The 22,571-nt window shown below is 38.5% G+C and overlaps 2 protein-coding genes across 2 annotated transcripts; both read left to right on the forward strand.

The window, feature by feature from the left end:
* Window positions 1-17,323: 17,323 nt before the first annotated feature.
* On the forward strand, window positions 17,324-20,690 carry LOC141452053 (uncharacterized). The gene is made up of 2 exons (XM_074123872.1): window positions 17,324-18,473; window positions 18,556-20,690. Exons 1-2 carry the CDS (start codon window positions 17,324-17,326, stop codon window positions 20,688-20,690), a joined length of 3,285 nt encoding a protein of 1,094 aa, XP_073979973.1.
* On the forward strand, window positions 20,687-21,913 carry LOC141452054 (uncharacterized). The gene has a single exon (XM_074123873.1). The coding sequence runs from the start codon at window positions 20,687-20,689 to the stop codon at window positions 21,911-21,913; it is 1,227 nt and encodes a 408-aa protein (XP_073979974.1).
* The last annotated feature ends 658 nt before the right edge of the window (window positions 21,914-22,571 follow it).

The raw sequence follows: 22,571 nt of genomic DNA on the forward strand, positions 1-22,571 counted from the left end.
TATTTGCTGATTGCATAGGTGACAGGTGTGTGCGCTTTGAAAAGACAATTCCTCTTCTTCACTTATATCCATGACAGTATTTGGAAGTGAATACAATCTTAATATCTCTTCAGCTATTCTCTTTAAACATTAAACAAAATGTGCTGCTGCATTTCCACCTCTATAGATGTATGGTTTTTTGGGTAATGATGAGGGTACGTCACACACTTGCGCAGATTCCTTCACATAAATACAAAAACTCATAGGAATATGTTTACTATAAATGTTTGTATACGTATCTTGAGGATTAGGATCACACCCAATCACAGGTTGTAATATTGCCTCAAAATCTGCATAAATGACGTACGGCACCCGCAGCACTCGCTCCACATGTTCAAATTGAAGGTAGGGCTTTTTCACAGGCATCTCGATTCTTGCAACCTGGTGTTCAGTGCAGAATCTGGAATGTTCATTTAGTTTTTCCTCAGCCGACTCTCCATTTAGAGTCTGATAATGTGTGAAACACCGTTTACACACTTTTATCCCACATTTCCGTCTAGTTTTCTGCAAACGTATCAATTTGTCAAAATTCTTCACATACACATAATGAGTTCTACCTTCATCGTCGCTAAGCAAAAGTAAATCCCTATGATCAGCCAGTTCCTCTTTCACAACCTTTAAAGGGAATAAACTATTATTCTCTTCAAGACCGAATACATTTATGGAGATATTATTCATTTTTTCAAATATCGGTATGCTAGAGAGCGGAGTTGGAAATGTTATACATTCAAAATTATAGCCATGCACTAGATTTTTGTATTTACTCATGCGTGCAGCATCCTTGGTCACAAGTTTTGCCAGTATGGCATATCTAAAACACTCAAAGTCATTATTTTTAACATTGATGCAAGCCTTTTTCCTCTCAATCACTTCCGGTAATGCTATGTAGGAACTGCCCTTGAAGGAGAGCGGCGAATACTTGTTAATTCGTAGCCGCAGGCCATTAACCTTTTTCAATGACCATCCGCTTTTCTTCATTTGAGCTTCCTCCTTTTCCACAATGATTGAGGCAAATTCCTCATCTATAAACTCTGCTACATCTGTTGCTTGAAACACTGGCTTGTTTTTCGTCTTAAACGATCTGTCCGTTTCCTCATCGAGAGTATTTACGAAAACACATTCCACCATTATGTTAACTTTAATTGCTGTATAACTTTCAAGTAGTTTTTTAATTTTGTCTATAATTTTACCTCTAATGGTTGAGAGAAATTCATGCAGATCTTGACACGTAACGCAGCTAAAGAACCAAGATTTCAATCTATGTTTAAACGCCGTTTCATACTCAATCTCTTCCCGTTGATCAGAATATAATTCATCTTTTTTCGGTTCCCATAGGTGGAACTTCTTCTTCTTCTTCTTCTTAGGTTCCTCAGGACAAGTTGTTTCATGTCTTATACCATTTGCATGGCTGAGAAATTTTTTCCTACAATATTTACAAGTATAGGATTTTGAACAAGTTAGTCTATGCCGTGTTAAATTTTTCCCGTTACTAAAAGACTTTTTACATAGTTCACATTGAGCTGCTGCTGCTGCAAGTTCCATGTTTTACCACGGACTGACGGTCAAAAATTTTTTTACTTCATTTTATTCTTTAAAAACAAGAGTCCACCTTTCTTTAAAGGCACGGTCAAGAATCATTTTGTCTAATTGCTTTTCACAAAAACCACATGACAGGGCAGGCTGAATTGTCGCCAACAAGGACTTACATAAGGAGCATTTTATATATTCCCTTTTTTTCGAACGTTTACGTAAAATGTGAGTACATTTGAGGTCTAAGAGGTCACAAACATCATACGATTCTGCACAATCTTCACATATGTTTCCGTCTTTTTTAGTTATGTACACACTATACCTAACACATACATAATTATCTACTTCTAATAATTTCTCTGAATTCATAATTGTTTTACAAGAGTAAAGAAAGAATGAAAAAAAAACCCTTCACCTAAAAAACGCGTCTAGAATAAAATATATATTTTTACAAGAATAAAATAACCCTTCACCTAAAACGCGTATATTATAAAAACATGTCTTGACGGGGGTTACACCTAAACGCGTCTATATTTGACATTTATTCTGTGTCTTGACGCACCCACAATAGACATGTCTTATTACGTTTTAATTATTCTTCTTCTTCTTCCTCTTCCTCTTCTTCCAAACCCGACTGGGTTTCTTTATCAGCCACAGTTACAAATTTGTATAATTGGGACCCTCCTTTTTCGCCCAGATAAATGAGGTTAAGATTACCTTTATAACTGTTAATTAGCTGTTCATCGATTGCCTGAAGAATCCTCTTGGGCAGGAAGAGATGTGCGATCCCTTGGTCGTATGCTATAGTCACTCTCAATGACTTCCCGTACCTGGTGTCCAGCACTCCTATCTCTTTGATCCTACACTTCCTTCCAGTTATTAAATCTGCCGGTTTTATGTAGACTGCACCTTTAGTGCTCGCAGAATTGAGTGCTTGACAAAGATCCCTAGCCACAAAAAAAATACTATTGAACTTTATACATGTCTGAACAATTAAACCAAAAAACAAAACAAGAAAATTATTTCTACTTACATTATGGTCCGGTATGGTGGTCAGGTGTTGTGCAATGTCTTCCATCTAAACCCGGCCTATTTATACACACCGGAGAACCCTCTCTCTAAGAATAAAAGTAAAAAACCAACCGGAGCAACATTTCTAGAGTTGGATGTGCAAACCACTTAAAAAAAAAAACTGTGTAACAACGATTTCCAATTTAAATTTTTTCCAATTTAAATTCTAATCGCCGGCCGTAAGATTCAAATTTATTGCTAAGAGTTTCTACCATACTATAATAAATATGTTTCTTTAAGATAAAATAAATATATCCTGTTTATTATTCTCGCCGGTAAAGGAATTAAGAGTTTGGAGTAAACAAAACTATAAATTATAACTGGTGGGAAAAACCCTTCCAACAGCCACTGTCGCCTACGTAACCTTAACATTTAAAAACCGGATCTCAACACCACCGGTGCACGAACATGTTCCAGCAGCGCGCACACCTGCAATAACACTGTCGCCTACGTAACCTTGACATTTACAAAACCGGATCTCATATAGGTAAGATTTTAGATTACTATCCACGAAGCAGTTTCAACGACCCCCTCTCCTCCAATTGTCGTATTTACCTGAAGTTCTTCCAATATTTATCATCTTAAACAAAATATATCCTGTTTATTATACTCGCGCCGGTAATGGAATTAAGACTTTGAAGTAAACAAAACTATAAATTAAACTGCTGGAATAACCCTGCCAACAGCAACTGTCGCCTACGTAACCTTGACAAAACCGGATCCCCGGGCACTGGAATCCCCCACAGAGAGAACCGCCGCCGCCGCCGCGAAACATAAGATTCACATCTTTCATAAACATACACAAGACTACCACTATGGTCAAGGATGGTAAAGCGTCAGCTTTTGGTGCACAGAGTCGTCGGATCGAATACACCAGATAAAAATAATTTTTTATTTCTCACTCATTTGCCCTGTCTGGGGGCGGGGGGTAGAGGGGGACTACCTACACAATGTTGAGGGAGAGGGGTAAGGATATTTTTTTTTTTTTTTTTTTTTTTTTTTTTTAGAAAATTCCTTTATTTCCATCATGCTCCGCTCATTTGAGCACTACATGAAATTAACAAATAACAGTACAAATTCAAATATGACAACTAACGTTTATATAAACACAAAACCACGGGCATAACATAATATAATTAAAACATGGCTATTGTAGAAAATTAAATTATATGTAAGATTCGATAAATTAAGCAAACAAAATCATGGCGGACATTCAATACAGTGACGAAGATAGCTTACTATCTGATTGGCAAATACAATAGGAAATTGTTTTCAATAGTAATTATTATTATTTTTTTTTTTTTTTTTTTTTTTTTTTTTTTTTTTTTTTTTTTTTTTTTTTATATATATATATTTATTTATTTTTTATTTTTTTATTTTTTTTATTTTATTTATTTATTTTTTTTTTTTATTATTTTTTTTTTTTTGTACCATTATCTACACACTATTGACCCCTATACAAAAACTCGAGCACACTCCTGACATAAAAGTTGAAATGCCGGAAGAATTGCGGCTGAAGCAAAACAGCCTTGTTGGGTGGCCAATTCTCGCCCTGCGTTAAGACATTCTGCATGAGCAGCCGTCTCGCTGACAGGAGGCATTCGCAATCCCATAGCAGGTGATCAACTGTCTGGGCTGAAAAAGAATCGCATCCACAAGACGAATTTTGCAAAATACCGAATCTCAATAAATAATGTGCCATTTTCCCATGCCCAGTAAGAATCTGAGTTAATCCATAACTTATGGTGAAGTGGTCCATTCGAAGTCGAGCCGTCACAGAGGGAATGAAATCTCTTGTGAGTGTACCCGTGGTTGATTCGTTCCAGAATTGCTCCCAGGCTTCTACACTGCGTTGATACGCCCACTGCTTTAGTGCTGTTTTAGGGAACTTATTGTAGGCTATGGTCAGATCGCTATCTTTTGAAGCTGCTTTTGCCATCAGATCAGCAGTCTCGTTACCCATGATACCCACGTGGGCTCTAACCCAAGAAAAAGAAATAGTGCATTTATTCCGCAGCCTACACAGCCTTGTCCTTATCATCTCAATTAGAGGGTTGTGGTTTTTCCTATTCCGCAAAGAGTCCAAGGTGATACGACTGTCGGTAGCAATTCTTACCTTTTCTCCGAAGAAGAAATGGCCCTCAACCCAGTCCAGAGCCTTAACAATGGCCAACTGCTCAGCCTGGTTATTTGAACAAAACGCCGCCAGACGAAACCCCTCTTGAACCACCACCTGTCTCAACCTCATCACAATAAACGCGCACCCAACAAAATCACCATCCTTACTTCCATCTGTAAAGATGTCTGTATCGTATGTCACCTCCAAGTCCATATGAATAGTTGGTATCTCAGCGGGATGCAGCCAATCCTTAAAGCCAACAGGTGCATCCATAGCTGCTCCACCCCAGTCCCTGACTGTTCCACCCGATTGAATAGTATCAATAGTTGATAGTTGCTCTATTTGAAAACAAATCGGCATGACTCCAGCAATCACTCCAGCAGCGCTAAATGAAATAGTGCGATAGCCCTTAATCAAAGGGGTAAGGATATTGTAAACCAGAGGCGGCTGGGGGGCTGCGATGGAGGAGTTGGGGGTTGTGGGTGGGGGTGGGGGTAGAGGGTAACTACCTACACAATGTTGAGGGAGAGGGGTAAGGATAACGTAAACCAGAGGCGGCTGGGGGGCCTGGCTCATTTGCCACTGCGCCAGGATCCCCACTTTATATCTACTCTGCGATGAAGGAGTTGGGGGTTGGGAGTGGGGGTGGGGGTAGAGGGGGACTACCTGCACAATGTTAAGGGAGAGGGGTAAGGATATTGTAAACCAGAGGCGGCTGGGGGGCTGCGATGGAAGAGTTGGGGGTTGTGGGTGGGGGTGGGGGTAGAGGGTAACTACCTACACAATGTTGAGGGAGAGGGGTAAGGATAACGTAAACCAGAGGCGGCTGGGGGGCCTGGCTCATTTGCCACTGCGCCAGGATCCCCACTTTATATCTACTAAAAAGTTATAACAATTTTCCTCATATTTAATTGACACGCTAGTATCTCGCTTGGTATGGTGGCACAAACGTTAAAATTTGGTGAATCGCCGGCACAAACGAATCCCAAACGAAAAGTAAAAAGAAATTTCGATAAAACTCAAAAATAAAAAGTGGCCATACCAACTTGAAATACAAATATCTCGCGTAATAATGCAGTACAAAAGATGAAACTCGGCGATTCACCAGCAGAAACAAGGCTAAAGTGATTGGCAAAAAGAAATTTTGAAAAACTTCAAAAAATGAGATGTTATATCAATTTTTCTCATGTTTACTTGAAACGCTAATATCTCGCTTGGTATGGCAGCACAAACGATAAATGCTTTTTTTGTTACTAAAACAGTTATTTGTAAAGTTGTAGGTAAAAGAAAAATATAATTATTTGCTATAATTTATATGTATTTATGGCTGAAAGGAAACCCATCAGCCGCAGGTTTATGCTGGCAGTTAGTTACTTTAGTTGACGTAGAGTGGCGCTGCTGGCGTCAGTATGTCAGTAACAGTTTTTCTTTAATAACTTCTTTAATATTGCGGCACAAACGATGAAATTTGGAGAATCAGCGGCGCAAGCGAGGCCAAAGAGATTAGCAAAACGAAATTTTGAAAAAAGTCAACAAATAAATTGTTATATCAATTTTTTGCATATTGAGTTGACACGCGAATATCTCGCTAAATAATGTGGCACAAACGATGAAATTTGGTGAATCACTAGAACAAACGAAGCCCAAACGAATGGTAAAAAGAAATTTTGAATAAACTCAAAAATAAATAGTGGCCATACCAACTTGACATGCGAATATCTCGCTTAATAATGCGGCACAAACGATGAAATTTGGTGAATCACCAGCAGAAACCAGGCCAAAGAGTTTAACAAAAAAATTTTTAGAAAAAATTCAATAAAAAATTTTCGCATATTTAGTTGACACGCGAATATCTCGCATAATAATGCGGCACAAACGATGAAACTCTGCGAATCACCCGCAGAATCGAGGCCAAAGAGATTAGCAAAAGGAAATTTTGAAAAAATTCAAAAAATAAAAAGTTATATCAATTTTCCTCATATTTAATTGACACGCTAATATCTTGCTTGGTATTGTTAAAGGGGCGAAAAATATTGTCTAATCGATTGATAGATCCCTTCGATAGTTAAGAAAAAGATGGAAGGTTAAGGTTGGTTTTTCGTTGATGAGTGTGAGCTTTGTTGATGTGTATTTTGTTTAATAAAAAAAAATAGTTGTGATATAGTTGTTTATTTTATTCTTATGTTTGTTTGAACATTTTAAACTCTTCCCTGACTGTGAGTTAACATTATTTCAGAAGTGGGATTACTTATTACTTATTACTGACTACGTATATGTGTTAACCAATTGACTTGTACAATTAAATTGTTTCTGGTGCCAGTAAATCTTCAGGGCAGGTAATTAGATACTTTTGTGGATAGATTTATAAATTCGTTAGAGATAAAAAAAAAAAAAAAAAAAAAAAAAAATAATAATAATAATAATTAGAGAAATAAATAAAAATAATTAAATGAAGATGGAAAACTGTGGAGGCTGCAAAAACAAAATAGATGAGGGTGAACCATCTATATTGTGTGATGGAAAGTGTAGCCTTTGGTGGCACAGTAAATGTATTCCTGGCATGACGGAGGTGAAATTGAAAGTACTTGCTAGTCCGGAAGTGTTGTGGCTTTGTCCGCACTGTATCACGGTAAAAGATGAGCATGAAAATAAGGATTTACTTCGCATATTAGTAAATCAGCAAAATATTCTGACTCAACTTGTGGAGCGAAGACCTGACGTACAAATCATGCCAGACCTCAACAAAGAAATACCTCAATTTGAGGGTACTGAGGTAACAAGCGGTGCAAAAGACTGGTTGCGTACGATTAATGGCGTTGGTAAAATTCATGGATGGACTGAGGGTATGAAATTTGAAATTGCTAGAGTTCACCTAGCGGGACCTGCCAAATTCTGGTACCTGAGAAGAGAGTTTAAGGACTGGAAAGATTTTGAAAGACAATTTAACAGTACTTTCGTTCGTGAGTGCGACAAAGTTGATCGTTGGAAGAAAATGTACGATAGAATGCAATACCGAAATGAGTCCGCAGTGGAATACTTTCATGAGAAGATATATTTATGCTCAGGCTTAGACCTACCATTCGCCGAAGTAAAGAAATTAATGCTTGAAGGACTATGGTCTCGGGATGTAGCTAATCATTTACTCATGAAAGAGCATAAAAATGAAGACGAGCTATTGGAGTCACTTGTAGCCTTGGAGAAATTGACTAAGGTTAGGGAAGAGCGTGTGAGAAAAGAGAGAAGCGTTAGAGACAGTGTTGGAACAAGTCGAAGGAACAAAGATGGGCCGCCATTTAAAGTGGGTTCCGTGACAGATAAGGCTGAGGCCAAGCCACAAACAATTAGATGCTACCGATGTGGCGGTACTGGTCATTTTTCGAACAATTGCACGAAGACCGAATCAAAGTGCTACAATTGTGGAGAAGTAGGACACATCTCTAGGGATTGCCCTTCACCCAAAAGAGAGAAAATATGCCACAAGTGCAAGAAAATCGGGCACTTAAAGGCTGACTGTCCAGAAAAGGCATTATTAACCAGGATGCCACAAAACGATTTCGTCGAAAGGTATAAAAAAGAAGCTGTAATTGATGATTGCTACAAAGTAGATTCTTTTATTGATACAGGCAGCAGTGTTTGTATAATGAGAGCGAGTACCGCGATTCGTTGCAGAGTGCATATTACGCCGTGTGAAGCTCCTGTCTATGGCTTTGGTGAAGGCTCTGTGTCGTACGCCTTGGGGAAAGCTGTTGTAAAGCTTTCTATTGATGATGTTCATGTTCAAGGTACGGAATTGTTCATTGTAGCCGACGGATGCCAACCATATGATCTGATTGTTGGTAGAAATTGGACTGAGGCTCCCGAAGTAGAAATGGTGAAACTCGGAAACAAGGTCAGCTTCGGAAAGTCAGGCAGATTTCCTTTCTTAGAAATAGAATTACAGGAGAAGATTCGCAGCCAAGTAGTGGCCACAAAACCGGTAGAGGTGCCTGCCAAGAGCTGCATGTTTATAGAAGCCAGGGTAGATAATCTCCATTTGCAAATACCTATCACCAACCATTCGGAGAATGAGAAGCAGATTGTGGAAGGACAAGTGATTGCCAGAAATGCAGAAGTTGGGGTGAACAAGATAAGCGAAGATATAGTAAAACCAAGGAAGCCGTTGACGGAAGAGCAGCTAAATATATCCGAGACACTGACTGCAGAAGAACGAGAAGAATTAATTGTTCTATTGAATGAATACCGCGATTGTTTTGCAATTGATATCACTGAGTTGGGAACTGCGAGGTGCGACCCTATGGACATACAACTGAAGCCTGGAAGTCAACCTCCATGCTGTAAACCATATAGAACCAGTTGGGGTGAGAGACAGGAAATAAAACGAATTGTTCAGGAATGGAAAGAAAACGGAATAGCTGAGGAGACGAAATCGGCTTTTACAAGCCCAGTACTACTTATAAAAAAGAAGTCGGGAGAGTATAGACTTGTGGTGGACTATCGCAAGTTGAACGAGCTGACGGTCAAGCAGACTTTTCCCATGCCGCATCTAGACGAGATTCTAGAACGATTAGCCGGGAGCAAGATGTTCACCGTTTTGGATCTGGCCCACGGTTATCTACAGGTGCCCCTCTCCGACCAAGCGAAGGAGAAAACGGCCTTCGTCACACCAGATGAAACAGGACAATTTAAAAAGATGGTATTTGGGCTCATGAACGCGCCTTATGAATTTACGAGGGCGATGAATGCGATTCTAGGACCGTTGAAAAACTCAGTGGCTGTCTGTTATATGGACGATCTCTTAGTTCCGGCGAGAGATTACGATGACATGAAGGAGCGACTTCGTCAAATATTAGAGGCGTTGAGAAAGGGAGGTCTAACGTTGAAACCCTCCAAATGTCAATTCGCTATGCCAGAGGTGACATACCTCGGATTACAGCTATCCAGTGATGGTGTGCGACCTGGAACCCAGAAAATGGAGGCGGTTACACAGTACCCCCCGCCGCGAAATGTACACGATGTGCGACGATTCATTGGATTGGTAAGCTATTTTAGGAGATTCATTCCAGATTTCGCAAGAATGGCTGAACCGATTACTAGGCTGACAAAGAAGAAGGAAGAATTCAGCTGGAAAGAAGAGCAAGATCAAGCCTTTATTATGTTAAAGGAGAAAATAACTAGTGCTCCAGTTTTAGCCTTATACGATCCTAAGAGGTACACTGAACTACATACGGATGCGTCAGCGAGTGGACTAGCAGGAATGCTGTTTCAGCAAGGGGACGACAAGCTCATGCATTTGGTGTACTGCATAAGCAAAAAGACCAGTGAGGCGGAAAGTCGTTACCATTCCACCAAGTTGGAATTAATGGCCGTCGTCTGGTGTCTAGACAGATTAAGAGTCATGTTGTTGGGAATAAAGGTAACAGTGATAACCGACTGTCAGGCATTGGTGTATTTAAATGCAAATAAAACGAAGAGTTCACAAGTTGCCAGATGGTTCGACCTACTCCAAGAGTACGATGTGGAGGTCAAACATCGTACAGGTGAAAGGATGGCGCACGTAGACGCGCTGAGTAGAGCTGCGGTGGAGCCGGCAGATGATGTAATGGATACCATAATAGAGTCGAGACTTGAAGTGATGTTGGCGCTCTCCGAAGAAGATCATGTGATGGCGATGCAGTACGGGGATAAGGACTTAAAGGACCTCATAGAGGATCTCAAAACCAAACCCGAAGAAAGATCCGCCGAACAGAATCGAAGAGTACAAGAATTTAGCCTTAGGAACGGTATGTTGTACCAAAAGGATAAGACAGATGGAATTTATCGTTGGGTTGTCCCGAAAGCGATGCGGAAAAGTTTGGTGGTGAAGTTCCACGACCTCGCTGGGCATTTCTCCATAGATAGAACGATTCAAAAAATTAAGGAGCGATATTTCTTCCCAAAGATGAGACGCTATGTACGTTTTCACATTCGGAATTGTCCGGAATGCGTATTATATAAGACTGCCAGAGGAAAACAGCCAGGTAAATTACACCCGATCACGCCGGGGAAGCGGCCGTTCAGTACGATAAACTTAGATCATGTGGGACCGTTGGTACGAAGTACTAAAGGGAAGCGACACATTTTGGTGATAATTGACAATTTAACCAAGTACACGAAATTGTATCCAGTGGCAGATACCTCAGCTGCTCAAGTGTTGAACAGTGTAAAATCGTTTGTGTTAAACTATGGGTTGCCGGATCGGATTATCACTGATCGTGGCACTTGCTTTACATCCAAGCAGTTTGAAACCTACTGCATCACGAATGGCATTAATCATATCTTAACATCAGTGCGACATCCACAGGCAAACGGCCAGGTGGAGAGAGTGAATGCTACTTTACTACCAGTAATTCAAGTCTCTATGATGAAGGAGAGAACATGGGATAAGAAGTTGGAGGAAGTGGAAAGTCATCTGAATAATGCCATGAATAAGACTACAGGGATCTCACCCTTTCAAACCTTGTTTGGTTATAAACCGAGTTTTGTAGATGGTGCTTTGAGAACTCTCACTCAACAGTCCGAGAGTGAAAGAAGAGATGTAGGGGAACTCCAGTGCGAAGTGAGGAGGCGAATAGAAGAAGAACACAAGCGTTGGAGAGAAAAATACGACCAACACCACACCACCGTGAAGTACAATATTGGGGACATTGTGTTCTTACGTAGACCACCTATCCCGACGGGTGAACCAACCAAGCTCCAGATCAAGTTCAAAGGACCTCTAGTGGTTACCGCCGTGTTACCAGGGGATACTTACCGTGTAATGTCATTGAGAAACGAAGTCGGCGCCACCTATGCAACAGTGGCTCATGTGAGCTTGCTAAAGGGCTTTGGAGGACGAGAGAATAAAAAAGATGAAGAACTAGCTGGGAGCGAATCAGACATTGAAAGTAAGGCGGGTGAAGCGATGGGGATTGAGGAAGAATCGAACTCTCAGTTAAACGTAGGGACCCCGCGCTTACCTCAGCAACAAGAAGCGCCTGCCAATGAGAAAGAAGAAGACCGCGCTTCGAGTGATCGCAGGAGAAGCCAACGGAAGAGGAGACGACCTAGGAGGTATAGTGAGTAATAGGCCATTAGGGACATCACGAGGCTAATTGAGGACAATTAGCGGGCAGAATGGCCGAATGTTAAAGGGGCGAAAAATATTGTCTAATCGATTGATAGATCCCTTCGATAGTTAAGAAAAAGATGGAAGGTTAAGGTTGGTTTTTCGTTGATGAGTGTGAGCTTTGTTGATGTGTATTTTGTTTAATAAAAAAAAATAGTTGTGATATAGTTGTTTATTTTATTCTTATGTTTGTTTGAACATTTTAAACTCTTCCCTGACTGTGAGTTAACAGTATGATAGCACAAACGATGAAATTTGGTGAATCGCCGGCACAAGCGAAGCCCAAACGAAAGGTAAAAAGAAATTTCGATAAAACTCAAAAATAAAAAGTGGCCCTACCAACTTGACATGCGAATATCTCGCGTAATAATGCGGCACAAACGATGAAACTTGGCGAATCACCAGCAGAAACGAGGCCAAAGTGATTGGCAAAAGTAAATTTTGAAAAATTTCAAAAAATGAGAAGTTATATCAATTTTTCTCATATTTACTTGACACGCTAATATCTCGCTTGGTATGGCAGCACAAACGAAAAAAGCTTTTTTTGTTACTAAAACAGTTATTTGTAAAGTTGTAGATAAAAGAAAAATACAATTATTTTCTATAATTTATATGTATTTATGGCTGAAAGGAAACCCATCAGCCGCTGGTATATGCTGGCAGTTAGTTAATTTAGATGACGTAGAAATGCGCTGCTGGCGTTAGTATGTCAGTAACAGTTTTTCTTTAATAACTTCTCAAATATTGCAGCACAAACGATGAAATTTGATGAATCGCCGGCACAAACGAGGCCAAACGGATTGGCAAAAACAAATATTGAAAAATCTTAATGACAAGCCAAATCGCAAGTCCATCTTCCGTCAAGTTGTAATGGACTATTTAAATCCCTAATAACTTTTGATAATTTTGAGCTAAATGGCTGAAATATGGGAAATGCCCGGCACAAACGCGGCACAAACGAATGGTAAAAAGAAATTTTGAATAAACTCAAAAATAAAAAGTGGCCTTACCAACTTGGCATGCGAATATCTGTCTTAATAATGCGGCACAAACGATAAAATTTGGTAAATCGCCGGCACAAACAGAGCCCAAACGAATAGTAAAATGAAATTTTGAAAAAACTCAAAAAAAGAAAGTGGCAATACCAATTTGACATACGAATATCTCGCTCAAAAATGCGGCACGAACGATGAAATTTGGCGAATAACCATCAGAAACCAGGCCAGAGTTTAATAAAATTTTTTTTGAAAAAATTCAAAAAAAAATTGTTATATCAATTTTCCTCATATTTAATTGACACGCTAGTATCTCGCTTGGTATGGTGGCACAAACGTTAAAATTTGGTGAATCGCCGGTACAAACGAATCCCAAACGAAAGGTAAAAAGAAATTTCGATGACGTAGAAATGCGCTGCTGGCGTTAGTATGTCAGTAACAGTTTTTCTTTAATAACTTCTCTAATATTGCGGCACAAACGATGAAATTTGATGAATCGCCGGCACAAACGAGGCCAAAAGGATTGGCAAAAAAAATTTTGAAAAATCTTAAAGTCAAGCGAAATCGTATGTCCAACTTCAGTCAAGTTGTTATGGACTACTTAAATCCCTAATAACTTTTGATATTTTTGAGCTAAACGGCTGAAATATGGGGAATGTCCGGCACAAACGCGGCACAAACGAATAGTAAAAAAAAATTGAAAAAACTCAAAAATAAAAAGTGGCCAGACCAACTAGACATGCGAATATCTCCCCTAATATAGCGGCACAAACTAGAAAATTTGGTGAATCGCCGGCACAAACGAAGCCCAAACGAATGGTAATAAGAAATTTTGAAAAAACTCAAAATAAAAAGTGGCCATAACAACTTGACATGCGAATATCTCGGCACGAACAATGAAATTTGGCGAATCTCCAGCAGAAACCAGGACAAAGAGTTTAACAAAAAAACTTTTTGAATAAATTCAAAAAAAAATTGTTATATCAATTTTTCGCATTTTTAGTTGACACGCGAATATCTCGCCTAATAATGCGGCACAAACGATGAAATTTAGTGAATCAGCGGCACAAACGAGGCCAAAGAGATTGGGAAAAAGAAATTTTGAAAAAATTCTAAAAATAAATTGTTATATCAATTTTTTGCATATTGAGTTGACACGCGAATATCTCGCTTAATAATGTGGCACAAACGATGAAATTTGGTAAATCGCTGGCACAAACGAAGCCCTTACGAATGGTAAAAAGAAATTTTGAATAAACTCAAAATTAAAACGTGGCCATACCAAGTTGACATGCGAATATCTCGCTTAATAATGCGGCACAATTGATGAAATTTGGCGAATCAGCGGCACAAACGAGGCCAAAGTGATTGGCAAAAAGAAATTTTGAAAAATATCAAAAAAAGAGAAGTTATTTCAATTTTCCTCATATTTAATTGACACGCTAATATCTCGCTTGGTATGGCAGCACAAACGAAAAAAGGTTTTGATATTACTAAAACTGTTATTTGTAAAGTTGTAGGTAACAGAAAAATACAATTACTTGCTATAATTGATACGCTGAAAGGAAACCCATTTGCCACTGTTCATGCTGGCAGTTAGTTACTTTAGATGACGTAGATATGCGCAGCTGGCGTCAGTATGTCAATAACAGTTTTTCTATAATAACTTCTTTAATATTGCGACACAAACGATGAAATTTAGCGAATCAGCGGCACAAACGAGGCCAATGAGATTGGTAAAAAGAAATTTTGAAAAATTTCAAAAAATAATTTATTATATCAATTTTTTGCATATTGAGTTGACACGCGAATATCTCGCTTAATAATGTGGCACAAACGATGAAATCTGGTGAATCGATGGCACAAACGAAGCCCTTACGAAAGGTAAAAAGAAATTTCGATAAAACTCAAAAATAGAAAGTGGCCATACCAACTTGTCATGCAAATATTCCGGTTAATAATGCGGCACAAATGATGAAATTTGGCGAATCAGCGGCACAAACGAGGCCAAAGAGATTGGCAAGAAGTAATTTTGAAAAAATTCAAAAAATAAAAAGTTATATCAATTTTCCTCATATTTAATTGACACGCTAGTATCTCGCTTGGTATGGTGGCACAAACGTTAAAATTTAGTGAATCGCCGGCACAAACGAATCCCAAACGAAAGGTAAAAAGAAATTTCGATAAAACTCAAAAATAGAAAGTGGCCATACCAACTTGACATGCGAATATCACGCGTAATAATGCGGCACAAACGATGAAACTCGGCGAATCACCAGCAGAAACGAAGCCAAAGTGATTGGCAAAAAGAAATTTTGAAAAATTTTAAAAAATGAGATGTTATATCAATTTTTCTCATGTTTACTTGACACGCTAATATCTCGCTTGCTATGGCAGCACAAACGAAAAAAGCTTTTTTTGTTACTAAAACAGTTATTTGTAAAGTTGTAGGTAAAAGAAAAATATAATTATTTTCTATAATTTATATGTATTTATGGCTGAAAGGAAACCCGAATATCTCACTTAATAATGCAGCACAAACGATGAAATTTGGCGAATCAGCGGCACAAACGAGCCCAAAGAGATTGGGAAAAAGAAATTTTGAAAAAATTCAAAAAATAAATTGTTATATCAATTTTTTGCATATTGAGTTGACACGCGAATATCTCGCTTAATAATGTGGCACAAACGATGAAATTTGGTAAATCGCTGGCACAAACGAAGCCCTTACGAATGGTAAAAAGAAATTTTGAACAAACTCAAAAATAAAAAGTGGCCATACCAACTTGACATCCGAATATCTCGCTTAATAATGCGGCACAAACGATGAAATTTGATGAATCACCAGCACAAACGTGGCCAAACTGATTGGCAAAAAGAAAATTTGAAAAATCTTAAAGACAAGCGAAATCGCATGTCCAAGTTCCGTTAAGTTGTTATTGCCTCTTTAAATCCCTAATAACTTTTTCAATTTTTGAGCTAAATGGCTGAAATATGTGGAATGGCCGACACAAACGCGGCACAAACGAATGGTAAAAATAAATTTTGAAAAAACTCAAAAATAAAAAGTGGGCAGACCAACTTGACATGCGAATATCTCCCCTAATAATGCGGCACAAACGATGAAATTTGGCGAATCACCAGTAGGAACGAGGCCAAAGGGATTGGCAAAAAGAAATTTAGACAAAATTCAAAACATAAATAGTTATATCAATTTTTCGCATATTAAGTTGACACGAGAATATCTCGCTTAATAATGCGGCACAAACGATGAAAATTGGTGAATCGCCGGCACAAACTAAGCTTAATGGAATGGTAAAAAAAAAAAATTGAAAAAACTCAAAAATAAAAAGTCGCCATACTAACTTGACATGCGAATATCTCGCGTAATAATGCGGCAAAAACTATGAAACTCGGCGAATCACCAGCAGAAACAATCGTGTCACGGTGTTCGAACTTGAACTCCTCCGAAACGGCTCGATCGATTTTTGTGATCCTTAGCCTGGTTGTCGGCCAGGGTGGAGAATCGGCCAACATCTATTTTTCATCCCCCTAAATGTTAAGGGTAGTCCACCCCTAATTTTTTTTTTTTATTTTTTAGGCAAAATTTTTTGTTTTTATTTTTTTATGACACATCGTACAAAAATACATACAACCCTAAATTTTTACCCCTCTACGATCAACCCTTATATTTTATTTGTTAATTAAAAACTTTAATTTTTTTTAGTAAAAATAAAATTCTCGTGTCACGGTGTTCGAACTTGAACTCCTCCGAAACGGCTCGATCGATTTTTGTGATCCTTAGCGTGATTGTCGGCCAGGGTGGAGAATCGGCCAACATCTATTTTTCATCCCCCTAAATGTTAAGGGTAGTCCACCCCTAAATTTTTTTTTTATTTTTTAGGCAAAATTTTTTGTTTTTATTTTTTTATGACACATCATACAAAAATACATACAACCCTAAATTTTTACCCCTCTACGATCAACCCTTATATTTTATTTGTTAATTAAAAACGTTAATTTTTTTTAGTAAAATTTTTTTTTTATTTTTTGATGACTTACAATAAAAAATCTCATATTACTCTCAACTTTTCACCCCTCTACGATCAACCCCTATTTTTTATTTGTTAATTATAAACTTTAATTTTTTGGCAAATTTTTTTTTTTATTTTTTGATGACTTACAATAAAAAATCTGTTAATACTCTCAATTTTTCACCCCTCTACGATCAACCCCTATTTTTTATTTGTTAATTCCTATCCAGATATTATAATTTCAAGTTCCTTTAATTATGATTTTTTTTTAAATTCAATTTGATCTCCCGCCCTCACCGTTCGACTACTGATCACCTATCAATCGATCAGTTATCCCCGCCATTTAAGTATTTTAACTTCATTTATTTATATGTTCTATGTACAGTCAGCAATGCCAAAAAAACGCAAAGGGGCTAATTTGAGTCGTCGAACGATCAATTCTAGAGCCCGGCTAGATGAAAGAGTACAAAGATCAAGCGAACAAATTCAAAAAGTCAATGCTGATGCGAGTAGGAGAATGTCGCAGTTACGTGAATTACGATCACAAGAGGCACGAGATGAACGAAATCAACAAAGACAACTAGAACGAAGAGAAACTCGCAGATTCATAGTCGATGGACGTAGAGGAATTGACCAACAACGCCAACAAGTTCATCGAGCATTTACGTCAAATTTATTTCTTCGACTAGCGTTCCAGTACGAGCCGGATGTTGAATATTATAATCATTCTAAAGTGGTTATTGGTACTTTGGAAAAGGAATGCCCGCGTTGCCATGCACTTAAATTTAAAAATGAGCCAGTTGGGATGTGTTGCTCATCAGGAAAAATACAACTAACCGAAATTGAAACACCACCTGAACCATTGCACGGTTTACTTATCGGTACAGATCCAGATTCTAGCCTGTTCCTGAAGTCAATTCGCACATTCAATTCATGTTTCCAAATGACATCATTTGGAGCAACAGAAATAGTTAACAATACTGCTGCAAACGGTCAACAATTTAATTCCACGTTCAAAATCAAAGGCCAAGTTTATCACAAAGTGGGCTCATTGCTGCCAATGCCAAACGAACCTCATAAATTTTTACAAATATACTTTATGGGTGGCGAGGATTCCGAACGTGCACTCGCTAATCGCGTGGATGCACGTTGCGACTACCATAATCTTAATTCACCTTTTGCCAGGCGTATCGTCAGCGAGCTGGACGCTCTGTTAAATGAGCACAATGAATTATTAAAATTCTTCAAATCACACATGCCCAAGCTACAAAGTGACAATCACGCTATTGTCATCAATCCTGATAGAACACCAGCTGGAGAGCATGTACGTAGATTCAACGCACCTGTTGTTGACGACGTTGCTGGAATCATGGTTGGCGACCGTACAGCTACGCGACAAATCGTGATTCGAAGAAGAAATAATGATCTTCAGTTCATCAGTGATACCCATCGTTCATATGACGCTCTCCAATATCCACTAATTTTCTGGAAGGGACAAGATGGATATTGCGTAAACATTAAACAACGAGATCCCGTAACAGGTAATTCTTTCATTATTAAGAACACACCTATTTTATTATTAAAGAATAAATTTTCAATTAATTTAAATATATATTATTACAGGAGCTGAAACAAATAAGAACGTTAGCTCGAAGGATTTTTATTCATATCGTTTGATGATTAGACGTGGCCGAGATAACATCATTTTACGATGTCGTGAGCTTTGCCAACAATTTATGGTCGACATGTATGCGAAGATAGAGAGTGAACGGCTACGATACTTGCGATATAATCAACAGAAGCTGCGTGCGGAAGAATATATTCTCTTGCGAGATGCTATTGCGAACAACGCTGACACTGCCGAAATCGGTAACTCTGTTATCTTACCATCATCGTACGTAGGTAGTCCACGTCACATGCAAGAATACATTCAGGATGCTATGACTTTCGTGTGTGAATATGGACGACCGTGTCTTTTCATTACTTTTACATGTAATCCAAAATGGCAGGAAATTATATCATTGCTATTGCCAGGACAAAACGCAATACATCGTCATGACATTACAGCACGTGTGTTTAAACAAAAATTAAAGTCTTTAATCAGCTTCATTACCAAATTGCATGTATTTGGCCCCACACGCTGTTGGATGTATTCAGTTGAGTGGCAAAAGCGTGGATTACCTCATGCACACATTTTAATTTGGTTCGTCGACAAAATACGTGCTGAAGACATCGATAGTTTGATTTCTGCAGAGATTCCAGATCCGTCTACTGATCAATTACTGTTTGATATTGTTACAACAAACATGATTCATGGTCCATGCGGACGTCTGAATCGTTCATCACCTTGCATGGTAGATGGAAAATGTACAAAGCATTTTCCTAAAGATTTCACTAACGATACGGTCACACATGTTGACGGATATCCAATATATCGTCGAAGAAGTACCGAAAATGGCGGACAATCTTTCATTAAAACTACCAACAACGGAGACATCGACATTGACAATCGTTGGGTGGTACCATATTCTCCTCTGCTGAGCAAAACCTTTAATGCTCATATAAATGTTGAGTCATGCAGTTCGGTGAAGAGTATCAAATATATTTGCAAGTATGTGAATAAAGGAAGTGATATGGCTGTATTTTGGATTGAAAATAATAATGTTCATTCTCCTCCGTTGAATCAAAATGATGAAATCACGAATTACCAAATTGGCCGGTATATCAGTTCCAATGAAGCTGTCTGGCGTATTTTCGGTTTCCCAATTCATGAACGGGATCCAGCAGTTATCCATTTAGCTGTCCATCTTGAAAACGGCCAGCGCGTATATTTCACGAACGACACAGCGCTTGATCATGCTATAAATCCACCGAAAACTACGCTCACCGAATTTTTTGAATTGTGCAATCGTGCGGATGCTTTTGGTGCCTTCGCACAAACACTGCTCTATTCTGAAGTTCCGCGGTATTTTACATGGGCTCAATCGAAAAAATGGAAACCCCGCAAGCAAGGGATATCTGTTGATGCGTGCCCCGGTTTATTCAAATCAAATAGTTTGGGTCGTGTATATACCGTCAATCCAAGGCAGACTGAGTGCTTTTATCTGCGACTATTGTTGGTTAATGTCACCGGACCATTGTCATTTCAAGATATACGGAAGGTAGATGGACAACAGTATCCTACGTATAAAGATGCATGCCTTGCTCTAGGCTTGCTAGAAGACGACAATCATTGGGACAGCATGCTTGCTGAAGCAGCATTAAACTGTACAGGAACACAAATTCGTCTACTATTTGCTATAGTACTGGCTACATGTTTCCCGGCCCGAGCACAAATGTTGTGGGATAATCACAAAGATTCAATGACTGATGATATATTGTATCGACATCGTACAAGGTGCAACGATCTAACAATATCATTCAGTGAAGCAATGTACAATGAAGCATTGATTGCTATCGAGGATCTTTGCATTGCTATTGCGAATTTACCAATCAGTCATTTCGGTATGGGCTCACCGAATCGAAGTGCATCTGATTTACTCAACACAGATATGAATCTTGAACTACAGTACGATACTGTACAAATGGCGAGCATTGTTAGCCGCAATGTTCCACTACTTAATGATGAACAAAAAATTATCTACGACCGTATCATGCTGGCAGTTTCGGCAGGACAAGGAGGATTCTTTTTTTTAGATGCACCAGGTGGGACTGGCAAAACATTTCTTATTTCGCTACTTCTTGCCGAGATACGATGAAAAATGGCATCGCATTGGCCGTTGCATCTTCTGGCATTGCAGCAACTTTATTAGATGGAGGCAGAACAGCTCATTCAGCATTTAAGCTGCCGTTAAACATTAAAAATAATCCAGATGCAGTGTGCAACATAAAAAAACAATCGTCTATGGCCACAGTGCTGAAACAATGTAAAATTATTATCTGGGATGAATGCACTATGGCACACAAACATTCGCTTGAGGCATTGGATAGGACATTAAAGGATATAAAAAACAACGATAAACTATTTGGCGGCACTTTGTTACTCCTTTCAGGTGATTTCAGACAAACACTTCCCGTTATTCCGCGTTCAACCTACGCTGATGAAATCAACGCGTGCTTAAAATCATCGCGACTATGGCGTAATGTTGAAAAAGTACAACTGACGGTGAACATGCGCGTTCAAATGCTTCAGGATCCATCCGCCGAACCTTTCTCTAAACAACTGTTAGTTATTGGCGATGGGAAAGTTGCTGTACATGAAAATACTGGATGCATAAAATTACAGACGGACTTCTGCACAATCATCGACTCGCAAAATAGTCTCATCGATCACATATTTCCCGACGTACACACACAATATGCAAATCATAAGTGGCTGGCAGAAAGAGCGATCTTGGCAGCTAAAAATGTGGACGTCAATGGGTTAAATTTAAAGATACAACAGCTGTTGCCTGGGGACTTGGTGTCATATAAATCTATCGATGCAGTTTGCGATACCAACGAGACTGTGAATTATCCAATTGAGTTCTTAAATTCATTGGATTTGCCAGGCATACCACCACATCATTTACAATTGAAGGTTGGATCTCCGATTATTCTACTTCGAAACTTAAACCCACCACGGCTATGTAATGGCACACGATTAGTCATTAAAAAATTAATGAATATTGAAGCCATCATCTTGAATGGCAACTTTCAAGGCGAAAATGTGTTGCTGCCACAAATCCCTATGATTCCTACAGATGTGCCAATTGAATTCAAACGCACTCAATTCCCAATTAGATTGGCATTCGCTATGACAATCAATAAGTCACAAGGACAAACATTGTCTGTATGTGGCTTAGATTTGGAAACACCGTGCTTCTCCCACGGACAACTATATGTGGGATGTTCTCGCGTGGGAAAACCATCCAGTTTGTTTGTGTTGGCTAAAGACGGACTAACCAAAAATATTGTACACTCTATTGCGCTAAGAGATTAATTTTTTTTTTCAACTGCCATAATTGATAGTAAAAATATAAATATTTATTTTTGATGTTTAGATAGCTATCAAAGACTGTTGTTTAAAATATATTCGTTACTCTAATAAAGATTTATTTATTAACCTAAATAAAACATACTTTTATTCTTTATAATGCATTCGATTATAAATACTTCCCCGCACACTTATAGTAGATAATTATTTTTATTTAACTATAAAAATGTTTCCTAGAAATAACATACATGGCAAAACAACGTTTGCCGGGTCAACTAGTAATTTATATGTATTTATGGCTGAAAGGAAACCCATCAGCCGCTGGTGTATGCTGGCAGTTAGTTAATTTTGATGACGTAGAAATGCGCTGCTGACGTTAGTATGTCAGTAACAGTTATTCTTTAATAACTTCTCTAATATTGCGGCACAAACGATGAAATTTGATGAATCGCCGGCACAAACGAGGCCAAACAGATTGGCAAAGAGAAATTTTGAAAAATCTTAAAGACAAGCGAAATCGCATGTCCAACTTCCGTCAAGTTGTTATGGACTATTTGAATCCCTAATAACTGTTGTCTCCTTCTTTCTGGGAACAAAAGGAAAACGCAAGAAAGATCGAACGACAACCTTTATTACACACACAGTAAAATCAAAACAAAAAAAT

The sequence above is a fragment of the Rhodnius prolixus genome, unplaced genomic scaffold (genome assembly GCF_049639745.1).
Source record: "Rhodnius prolixus isolate KJV_2025 unplaced genomic scaffold, Rpr scaffold_32, whole genome shotgun sequence".
Taxonomy (NCBI): Eukaryota; Metazoa; Arthropoda; class Insecta; order Hemiptera; family Reduviidae; genus Rhodnius; species Rhodnius prolixus.

What these genes read in the sequence shown, in the direction of transcription:
- LOC141452053 (XM_074123872.1), top strand. Translation starts at nt 17,324, where the DNA reads ATGCCAAAAAAACGCAAAGGGGCTAATTTGAGTCGTCGAACGATCAAT. An exon ending in ACAACGAGATCCCGTAACAG is followed by an intron (nt 18,474 to 18,555) that starts GTAATTCTTTCA and finishes ATATTATTACAG; the next exon opens with GAGCTGAAACAAATAAGAAC.
- LOC141452054 (XM_074123873.1), top strand. Translation starts at nt 20,687, where the DNA reads ATGAAAAATGGCATCGCATTGGCCGTTGCATCTTCTGGCATTGCAGCA.